Raw genomic sequence first — 11,011 nt, 5'->3', positions numbered from 1 at the left:
GACAGAGAGAGACCTGGTGTTGGACTCTCCGAACGGGTGACAAGTTCTGATTCTAGGGGGTCCTGGGAACAATGTAAGGCGGTAACATCCCCACCCCCATCAGAATCTTGGTCCACACCAGAGTCCGGGGGGTCTCCTCCAGTCAACAACGCCCCTTCATGCCTCTCATGCCTGCTGTGTGCTGGGGCCAGCCCTGCCCCAGCCCTGCCCTCAAAGCTTCAAACAAGTGAATATCTAAATAAAAAATTTCAGAGAGTGATCAGGGCTATGAAGACAATAGGACAGGGGGATGGGAGAAGGAGTAACAGGGAGGGGCACCTTTAGCCAGGAGGTTGGGGTGTTTCCTGAAAAGATGAGGCTAGGAGGTAGAGAAGAGTCTTTCAGCAGAGGGAGCCACATGTACAAAGGTCCTGAGGTAGGACCCAGCTTGGGATATCTGAGTGGCAGTCAAGATCCAGGGGAAGCTGGAAGGAGAGGTGGGTGAGAGATCTTAGGGGCCTAGAGAGGGGTGGGATTTTATTTTAGGAGAATATTTGGCCACCCTCCTCTCTACCCTGTGGGCCTCACTCTGTGTTCGGGGAGTTCCCTGAATTCTGGATGACCCAAGACGGCTCCATTCTGGTTTTCATTTATCCGAACCAGATAATCCACCTCTTCTAGGGATCAGCTTCCAGATAGTTGCAGACCCAGGAGTCCTGGGGACACGAGGTGGCTTATCCCCCCAAGCCTACTGGGGGGAAGCCTTTCGTAAAACTGTACCCCCATCTGTTGTTGCAATAGACAGCTTAGACTCTTCTCCGTTTGGGAACACGGATCTGGAAGCTGGGATCTTGTGTCCTGCACACCCAGGGCGACAGGGATCTTACCTCTTTCTGAGACCAAGAGGGGGTCTGGGGTGACTGTGCTGTGTGGGTGTATCTCCCCTCTGCTGGGCCCAAAGGAACCCTCAGTCTTGACAGGCTCCGAACTTGATGCCAGGCCAACTGCCCAGGGCAGATGCTGCTGGACAGGGAGGGCTGGGTAAACCCCAGGACCAGAAGCAGGTGGAAATCAGGACCCAAATTCAGACCAGAGATGGGAGGCAGTTGAGGCGGTGGTGGAGAGGTGCCCCAGAGTCCCAGATGAGGAAACTGGCTCAGAAGCAAGCGACTTGCTGGTGGTCATACCTGCCAGTGTCCAACCCCGCCCCTCCACCCCCATCCTGTTCTCTGCCCCTCAGCCCTGCCACTCGTCATCCCAGACCGCCACTGAATTTTCACTGCCTTGGGCAAACTGTGAGCCCAGCGAGAGCTATTGGATGGAGTTCTAACTTGGCCCCGCCCTGCTGAGGGCGGGGCCTCGGGCCTGGGGCGGGGCCTGAGCGCAGACCCTGCAGGGACCACCACCACGGGTGCCGCTAATCACTGAGGCGTGGGGGTTCTGAGTGGCGACCCCGGACCCTGCACAAGTCACCTCACTCTGTCGGATTCACTTTCCCTACTTTCAACGCCCAAAGACTCAACTTGCGTGCCGCCAGGGCTGCCTGGAAGCCCAGTGCGTATTCAAACAAATCCTTGGGACACCCACGTCCACGGCAGCCCTAACCACAATCCCCGAAAGGTGGGAATGACCCAAACGTCTATCAGGGGGTAAAGGGACAATCAAAATGGGAGTCCATCCACACAACAGGATATTATTTGGCCATAAAGATTAGGAATGAAACATTGAGACAGGCTACCATGTGGATGAAACTTACCAGAGAAATTTAAGCTGAGTAGGAAGCCAAACACGAGTGAGGCCACACGGAACGTGATCCCATGTATAGGAAATGTCCAGAACAGGCAAATCCCCAGATCAGTGGGTGCTGGGAGTGAGGGAAGGGGGTGGGCAGTGACCGCTCCTGGGAACGGGGCCTCCTCTGGGGTGATGGGAATGTCCTGGAGCTAGATGAGGTGACAGGTGCCTGACACTGTCAGTGCACGAAATGCCACCTAACTGTACACTTTAAAACGGCTCATTTCCCAGGGCGCCTGGGTGGCTCAGTTGTTAAGCATCTGCCTTCGGCTCAGGTCATGATCCCTGGGTCCTGGGATCGAGCCCCGCATCGGGCTCCCTGCTCAGTGGGAAGCCTGCTTCTCCCTCTCCCACTCCCCCTGCTTGTGTTCCCTCTCTGTGTCTCTCTCTCTGTCAAATAACATCTTTAAAAAACAAAACAAGGGGCGCCTGGGTGGCTCAGATGGTTAAGCGTCTGCCTTCGGCTCAGGCCGTGACCCCCCGGTCCTGGGATCGAGTCCCGCATCGGGCTCCCTGCTCAGGGGGGAGCCTGCTTCTCCCTCTTCCTCTACCTCTGCCTCTCTCTCTCTCTGACTCTCATGAATAAATAAATAAAACATTAAAAAAATAAAAAACAAAAACAAAAAAACCCTGCTCATTTCCCAGTATATGAACTGTGTCTTGAAAACAAAACCCTTCCCCCAATTCATGCTTCCAAGCCTCCGCGACTACACTAGGGAAGGGGAAATGGGGTCCTGCTCCAACCTGAGCTCAGCCTCCCTATGTGTCCCTGAGCCTCAGTTTCTCCTGCTGGACAATGGGCCCCTCAACCCCTCCTCGGCCTGGCCTTCAGTCCCGGAGATTCTGACCCAAGATGGAGGTCAAAGCCACTCAGCTTCTTTGGCAGCTGTGGGAAATAAACCAATAAGCCGTCTCTTTCCCCACACTTTCATTTAAAAAACAAACAAACAAACAAACAAACAAAAAAACCAACAACTGTAAAAAAGAGAACAATTTAAGGCTGATCAGAAATGTTGAGTCCCAGGCAGGGGCCCTGCCCCAGCCAGGGCTGAGACTCTACAACCCGGGGGGCTGGTCCGGCTGCCCCCTCATACTTTGTCCCTCCCTCCCTCCAGGTTTCCAGAGCTGCACTGGGCCTGCTGTTACCCCAGGCTGACCTCTGTCCCCAGGGCCTGGCTGAATGTCCTGAACTGGGTTTCCTGGGTTATACAATATGCAGACGAGGTCTCATGTCCTGGTGTACTTGGAGGAGCCCCCAGGCAGTCCCAGCCTGGGCCAGCAATCTCTCTCTGGCTTTCAAAGGCTGGCGCAGATGCCCCTGCCACCCACAGGTCCCACAAAAGCTTCAATGACTTGCATCCCTGAATGCCCCGTTCCTGGGCCCTCTCGCCTGCCCGACCTTGCTGTGTGGCCTCAACTGAGGCACTTGCCCTCTGAGCCCCAAAGGGGGTGATCTCCAAACATCACTCAGCTCTGACCTTCTCCGACTTCTTCTTCCTCTTTGTTTGTCTGCCTGCTGAGCTGTCGTCATTCATTCATAGGCCAAGGCCTCAGCTAGAAGGCCCTTTGCTCCGGGAAGCCTTCTCTGCTCCTGTTGGGACTCTCCCAGCCCTGGGGCTCTTCCTCTGGTCCCACGAGACTGGAAGTATTTATGTCTGGCTATTTCTCTCCCAGACTAGAGGCTCCTGGGGGACCCGAGCCCTGTCCATGGGCCAGCACAGACCGACAGGATCCGACTATGGGCATTTGATGCCTTACGAGGACCTGTCCAGATACATCAGATTCCAGACTGGCTCTTCCTCTGTCCCGTGTGATGTCAGAAAGCCATGCCCCGTTCTGAGACTCGGAGTCCCCAACTTCAACGCAGTCAGGTCAGTTGGCTCTTCTCCCAGCCCTTCCCCATGTCCATGGCAGCTGGAAGCACACGTGCGACCTCATCCCTTGAAGTATCCCCTCGCTGCTCAGCAGGTCATGCAGCGTGGCCTCATGGCCTCTGAGGGTGGGTTTGGATCCTCCTGAGAGAAACAGTCCCATCCAGTCTCGGGGGGGCACCAGAGGCTCAGAAACACCCCTCCGCTGCCCTGCTTATCTCTAACTCCCACACTCAGCCAAGGCGGGGGGCAATGTGTGGAGCAGACTGGGGAGCAAGGCGGGCTCAGGCCCCAAACTCATCTGAGTCCCACCCCCACCTGGGCTCCCAGGGCTTGGAGAGGCATGGGGGCTTCTGGGACCCCCCCCCCCACTCACCTCGGAGTACAGGGGTGGCGGGCGGTAGCGGAATTCCTGGATATAGGCCAAGAAGGGGCCTTCGAGGCTCATGTCGGTGTCCTGCAGTGGTGGAGAGGGGCTCTGCCCCGCGGCCGCCACCTCCCCGTCTGCCACCACTTCTGAGTACTCGGGAGGGGCTGCAAGTGAGAGAGATGGGGTGGGTGAGGCCGGTAGAGGAGAGGAGCCTCAGAATCGGGGACCATGGTCAGGAGCCAGCTTGGGCTGATTCTGGGGCTGCAGGCCCTGAGGCTTGAGATTCTGGCAGGACCTGTGGCTGCCTATGTAATCACCACTGTGCCCTTTTACAGATAGGGGCGCTGAGGCTGGGGGGAGGAAGAGTCCACCCAGCAGCCGCCTCTCTGCCCACCCAGCCCCTGCAGCAGGACGGGGAGCTCACCCTCCGGCCGCTCTGGCAGGGCTCCCAGCCCCCAGTCCAGCAGGAAGCTGGCATGGCTGCCCACGCTGGATGAGCGGCTCCCGAAAGGGTGCAGGGGAATGGTGCCGATGACCAGCGGCAGCTCCAGCAGCAACTTGGACGTGCCGGGGATGTCCACGCAGACCTGGGGGGAATGAGCCATGAGGGAGAGCGCCCAGGCAGCCTTGGGGGGACTGGGCAGATGCAGCCACTCTGCCCTCCTCGGACCAACGGGAGACGCTACCTTGAGGGAGTAGTCCACGTGCAGTACCCGGCAGTGCAGGATGGAAGGACCCACAGGGGGGATCCGCAGCGCCCGGCCCTGCCACAGCGCCCGCCGCCCGGGGCCCACAGGCTCGCCCGCGAGACTGGCCACCACTGCTCGTTTCTGCTTGCGGGCACCTCGAGCCATGAAGGTCTGCGTCTGGACCACGGCTGCCCGAGGAAGCACCGGGCGCGTGGAGCCATTGTCGATCTCCGCGAAGACGGGGATGACCTCACCTGTGGTGGGGTGCAGGGGGGCATCAGATTCCCCGTCTGCGGCCTGGAGGTCGGCCCTCTCCCCCATCCAGCCCCGCCTGCCTGGTACCTGGTGTGTAACCCTTTCGGTCGATTTTGGCGGAGAGGGAGACGACACCACGGCTGCTGTACCAGGATCGGGCGACCTTCTCCAGAGCTCCAGCCTGAGGGGCCTGGGGGGCGGAGGAGAGGCATACAAACAGGTTACTTTGTGCAAACCACAGATCCCTTGGAGCTTCCAAACCACCCCCCGCTGAGGGAGGATTGGGGGGGGGGGCAGGGTTCCTGGTTTTTTCTTAACTACCAAGTACCGTCTGTGAAAATAAATCCACAGACAAAACCAATTTTATAAAGCTGAAGATAAAGTGAACAAACTAATTACTTAGCGTGTACTAAGTCCTCAAAAAGCCATTATTATCACAAACCCTGGCTGTCCCCTATTTCACAAATGAAGCCTTTGAGGCTCAGAGAGAGTGAGACACTTGCCCAGAGCCACACACCCAAATTGGTACAGGCAGGATCTGCACCCAGCTCCGCCCGACTCCAAAAGCATTCCCACGCCTGCCCCCCGCCCTGCCAGGGCCCAGCTGTGATTCCCACTTTGTGCAGGAAGCAAAGGGGTGAGGAACCTGTTGGGGTCACCCAGCAGCCAAGCCCCCACCTACAAAGCTCTCTCAACTCATCTGCCCCGGGGAGCAGCCACTCACCAGCAGGGCAGGCGTGTTGATGTCCACCGGCTCAATGACAGTAAATACCTTCCTTGCCCGGCGGGCAGGGACCCAGGGCCGGTGCAGGGTGGCCTTGATGCAGTATCGGACACTGCCATGCTTACCCTCGAATGACGTCACCAGTGTCCTGCGGGGTGGAAAGAAGGGACTTCAAGGGGGAGAAAAACACAGACACGCAGGTGGGGGGTGGTCCCAGAGACTTAGGAGAATGAGAGACAGAGACACTGAAGGCCCCCCCGGGGGGGCAGTCTTGGGGTCCAGAGGGTCCCCAGAAACCCAGCAATGGAGACCTAAACAGGAAAGGAGCTGCGGGCTTAGGGATTCCCCTACAATCCCGCGCCCCAGATGCCGGACTTACGGAGGCAGCTGGAAGCTGAAGGGGAACTCGTGGCGCCCGGGAGGCAGCGTCGTGGTTTCTCCCGTGTCTGCAGGTAGGAGCAAGAGGGGGAGGCTCAGCGGCCGCTCCGAGTTCCAGGAGCGCGCAGCACGTGCGCCGCGTCGGGGTGGCCGGCCGGTACCTGGAGCGAGTAGCGTGGCACGGTGGCTCACGACCTCCACACGTTCGCTGTAGCTCTGCGTGTACGCGGTGCTCGAGCCCGCGCTGCGCGACTCGGTCCAGTGCACATGGGCGCGGCCCCGCGCGCGCAGCTTCAGGGCGCCCACGCGCGCCGGGCCCGCCAGCTCCAGCAGCACCCGGCCGGCAACGGCCTGCCCGCCGCTGAAAACCGGCTCGGCGCCCGCGCTCGCGCCATCCAGCTGCACCGCGAACACCTTCACCTTGTCGAACAGCATCGCGCCCGGGATGCGAACCCGCGACGCACAGACCCTGGCCTCGAACCCGCGACGCGGCGGCGCGAGGTGCCGAGGCTATAGCCTCAGAACGCGAACCTGCCCGGGGTGCGCAGGCGCACTTGCCGACCAGGTCAGAAATTCCTATGCGCCCTGCGCCGGCGCTGCCTTTATACGGCGGGCGGGGCGGGGCGGGGCGAGACGCGGGCCCCACCCCCAGAAAGGAATACACCAATGGCGCGGCGAGGGGCGTGGCTTCGCCCAGGCGTGGAACGAAATAACAAACTCTGCAGCTGCCCTCTACCCTCGTGGACCCCTGCGTGAACCTGAAGCATCGCGGGCCCGAGCCGGTCTCTAGCGGACCCCGGGGGTAAAGCGGGGGAAACTTAGGGTCGGAGTTGGGCCCCGGGCTTGAGGTCACCCAGCAAGAGCACTCTGCCACTAGGTTTAATCATCAACTGGCCACCACTTGCAGATCTGACTCGAGGCATGTCCAGCCCCGCGCGGGAAGGCTGTGGAATGGCCTAGCCCCGACCGGGGCCTTGAGAGCCTAGGACTAGCCTGGGCGTCAGTTCCCCACTCTGAGCGAAGCGGGAAGGAGGAGGAAGTGGGTAGGGCCTCCCTCTGCTTGGGCACCTGCTGCACCCCCGTCTTGTGATTCGAATCCCGCTCAGGTGGATGACCCCGGGCTAGTGACCACCTCTTGAACCTAAGTTTCCACGTTTGTCATTTGTAGAGCTGGAAGAAAATCGGCCCCGACCTCAGAGTATTGTGCATGAATCGCGGTGTAGCCTATGCTCGGACACCTTCCCCTTCCAGACAGCCTCGCTCCCAGGTCATCAACCCACTCCCCACATGTCACCACTCGGTCACGCCTCAGCGCTTTTGCCCAAGCTTTACCCACCACCCGATGTTCCTGTCGCAACCTGCGGCCGCCAGCAAACTCCTACGAGCCCCCTAGGCGTATCCCTTGGGCCCGCTCCTGGCACCCCCCCCCCCAGCCCCAGTCCGCTCACAGAGCCAAGTGGAGGGGAGTCCCAGGAACCCCAGGGGCCAGGGCTGCAGTGTGCCCTTGAGATGGTATGACTCCTCTCCGGCCTCAGTTCACTCACAGAAGAATCTCAAAGAGCGTTTCTGAGTAAAGGGTTTCCTGGTCGTGGTCTGCAGGGCGCCAGCGCCCTCTGGTGGCAGCGAGATGCGTAGGGGCTCGAACCTACCCCCTACCCTGGAGGCCACCGTTGAGGTGCCTTCAATGGCCCTGGGAACCTCCTGAGGCCTCGGAATTCCCAGTGGGGGGCAGTCATAACCGGACGTGGTCCCCTGCAGTCAGAGTGACCATAGGGCATTGGGTCAGAGCAGTACCTAAGGGAGGAACAGAGGCTGTAGACACAGCGATCAGCTTGGGGGGCTGCATGGAGGAGGGGACTCGGATTGAAATGACGGGCTAGTACCTTCTCCCAGGGCCAAGTGGAGCCCTGGAGGCTGTAAGCCCAGGAGGAGGTAGAGGATGTGGTGAGTCCTTTTCACAGATGGGTCCCCAGAGGCCCAAAGAGAGGCAGGGCCTCACTCGAGTTTACACAGCAGTTTTGCAAGCTTCACCCCAGCGTCTTAATGAAGCAGCTGGTTGAGTGGGACCAGGTGTGGGACCAATTTCCCTTAAGTCTCAGGGGAAAGGAAGTGCCTCCGAGGCCTCTTCCTGTCCCGCCCTAGGGCCCTCTAGGCCTGGGTTTCCACAGCTAGTAAAGGGACAGTCCCCACATCTGGGGCTGTGGGGCAAAGGCGCAAAGACTGAAAGGCTGTGGGCAAAGGATCTACTGTGTACAGCCCTGCCTGTGCCCATTTTACAGAAGAGTATAGTGAGGTCTGGCTTAGCTGAGGGGGTGGCAAGGCAACCCTGGGAGCCAACAACCTACACAGCAAACACAGCTCAGTGCTGAGGCACAGACTCACCCCTGGCCTGCTCCTGACCGGCTGTGTGGCCTGAGTGTGAGGGACTGAAGTTCAGAGCTGGGAGACAGATGGGAGTCCTCTCAGCCTGATCTGACCCCACCCCAAGTCTCCTCCCTCTCAGGGATGCAAACCTACCTGCAAACACCACCAGAACTCCCCACCCAGGTCTGAACTCATTTCTGCAAGCACTAGGGGTAAACTGAGGGAGGAAGCACGGGTAGAACGTGAGGTAGGGGTCTTCTTTGGGAAATCAGGGACCCCAGGCCTTGAGTTAAAGGGGGATCCTTGGGTCCAGAGAGGAGGATGTCCTGACTCTACCCAGGGGTTCCCCAGACTCCGGACAGTGGGGGGTCCCGCCGCATAGCATCTACCTGGAGGCCTTCCCGGCTTTGGAAAGGGTGGGGCGCCCAGACCCTGAGAGGGGCTCCTGGGAAAGAGGGTTTGGTTGGGGGCGGGGGGGGTAGGAGGGTGTGTGTCCCGGCGAGAGGGTCCAGACCCTGGGGAGGAGGTCTCCACTTCTTAAGAAGGGTCACCCGGCCACAAGGCCTCTAAGTCGAAACTCTCAGGACGCTGGGGAGGAGCGCCCAGACCTGGGGAGAGGGCCCCGGGGGGGTATCCTGGCTGGCGGGGGCGGTGCGGAGCGAGCGGCTCACCTCGAAGCAGCAGCTGCCGCCGCCGCAAGTACGTCTCGGCAGCCGCGTAGTCGCTGGACACAGCGTTGACACCCACGCTTCGGCCCTCGAGCCAGTGCGTCGCCGCCCCGCCGCGTGCCGCCACCTCGAGCGCTCTCACCCGCAGCGGCGCCGCCGCCTCCAGCAGCACCCGGCCGCACAGCCGCTCCCCGCCGCGGTACGCGCCGCCGGGGCCCCGGGCCAGCTCCAGCGCGAAGCTGCGCACGCCCCCCGGGCGCATGGCGCAGGCCTGGGCGCACGGCGGGGAGGGCGTCCCCCGGGCCGCGGCCGGGCGTGTCGGCCCCCCTCCGGCGGCTCGGCGCCCTTCCTCGCGGCCCCGGGCGCCCCCGAGCTCCCTCCGGCCCCCAGCGACCTCCGGCCGGCGCCCGGGGCTCCCGGCCGGCGCGTCGGCCGCCGACTTCCTGGTCCTCGGCGTCCGCCCCCGTGACGCGCCCCGGCCGCCGGGGACGTGCCGCCCGCGTGCCCGCGCTGTTGACTTTGCCACCCCTCCCCCCACCCCCCAGAGCGGGGCGGGCCCTGTTTTTGTAGGGTCGGCGCTGTTGAGTCAGAGGTGGATGTGGCTGGCCCCGAGCAGAGCAGCCAGCTGGCTATCTGGTGGCTTCATGTGGCCCCCCACCCGGCACCGCCCCGGCCTTACCCTCTGGTCTCCGTGGCTGTTCTCGACACACACCAAACTCAAGGCTTGCCTCCTGGCTTTTGCACGGACAGTTCCCCTGCTAGGAACGCCCTTCCCTACATGGGCTCTCCCATCTCCCCATCCCCACCCCCATGCCCAAATGTCACCTTCTCAGAGTCCCCTAATCACACTCTGGTCTCTGTCTGTGACTGCTATGTTTTTTTGTGCCTCGTCCTCCATCGGACTAGGTGCTCCCCGAAGGTGGGCACTGTGCCCTGTTCTCCTCGACAGATCTTACAGATGGGAAAACTGAGGCTCTCATAGGGGGCAGCCTCTGCCCAAGAAGCACCCAGCGGTGGCAGTCAGGACTCCCAACGCAGGTCTGGAGCCCACCGGCTCCTCCCCAGTCTTCTGGGTCTTGCGCCCAAGCTATCACCTGAACTAGGTGACTAATGGCTTTATCAGAGGCTGCCAGGGCCTGAGGCTCTCAACCGGGTCCCGACTAGCCTCCCCAGGAGCCAGGCTTCTATCTCTCTGCTGTGCCCGGAGCCCAGCGGCTGCCAAGGGCCTGCCATCCCTGCCTCACCCCGGCACACTGAGCCCAAGGCCTGGAGGGACCTTTGTGATTCTACTGGTGTCCAGAACCTTCCCCTCCAGCCTGCCCTGAGGCCACTCTAACCCCGGAATCACACTATACCCTCCCCCAAGTCCAGGTTCTTCACTTTGGCCTATGGGCCGGAGTGTGAATCCTGCCTCCCCTCCAACCCCCACCCTGTTCTGGAGCCCAGGCAGGTGGCTTCAGTTCTCTGACCCTCAGTTTCCCCATCCTACCCTAGTCAGGTTCTGGTGAAGAATTGTGGTAATTGACATCAAATCCCCTGTGTAGGGCAAGTGTCCAACACATGTCCAGCGAAGATGGAATGGTCCTCCTCACTCATGTCACCTTCGTCACTGGACCATGGTCCCCCTGGAGCTTGGCCCACCCTGGGTGCTCCAGCCAAGTCGGCTGCTGGAATGGGAAGCGAAGGATGTCTCCCCGATCTGCTGCCTCCAGCAGTCCCCTGTTGGGACTGATGCCGATGTCCTCAGGCGTACCCAACTGAGCTCAGGCTTGGAGGGCTACCAGGCTAGGATAGTCATGGGACGGGCTCTGCTAAATCCCCACATTTGTTCTGAGCCCAGGAGTCAGGTGGTCACCTCCCATGTTCTGATTATGAGCTCCCATAGTTATGCAAAACAGGCAACTGGGTGGGTCCTGCTT

At 60.8% G+C, this 11,011-nt stretch overlaps 1 protein-coding gene across 2 annotated transcripts; it reads right to left on the bottom strand.

Annotated features, from left to right (window-relative positions):
• Positions 1-2,749: 2,749 nt before the first annotated feature.
• On the bottom strand, positions 2,750-9,543 carry ARRDC2 (arrestin domain containing 2). Of its 2 annotated transcripts, none has more exons than XM_025885296.2 (8): positions 9,096-9,543; positions 6,062-6,128; positions 5,683-5,830; positions 5,046-5,148; positions 4,701-4,957; positions 4,439-4,601; positions 4,021-4,178; positions 2,750-3,788 (listed from the first exon to the last, which is right to left on the bottom strand). In XM_025885296.2, the coding sequence occupies exons 1-8, from the start codon at positions 9,352-9,354 to the stop codon at positions 3,735-3,737; spliced, it is 1,209 nt and encodes a 402-aa protein (XP_025741081.1). In that variant the 5' UTR covers positions 9,355-9,543; the 3' UTR covers positions 2,750-3,734. The 2 variants fall into 2 exon arrangements, with proteins under 2 accessions (XP_025741081.1, XP_025741079.1); XM_025885294.2 differs by lacking the exon at positions 9,096-9,543 and adding an exon at positions 6,222-9,060.
• Between the last annotated feature and the right edge of the window lie 1,468 nt (positions 9,544-11,011).

This window comes from Callorhinus ursinus, unplaced genomic scaffold, assembly GCF_003265705.2.
Source record: "Callorhinus ursinus isolate GAN/ISIS: 27379988/994484 unplaced genomic scaffold, GSC_fseal_2.0 scaffold15, whole genome shotgun sequence".
NCBI lineage: Eukaryota > Metazoa > Chordata > Mammalia > Carnivora > Otariidae > Callorhinus > Callorhinus ursinus.
Note: the sequence above shows the minus strand (reverse complement) of the source record. Positions and strands in the feature narration are given on the sequence as shown.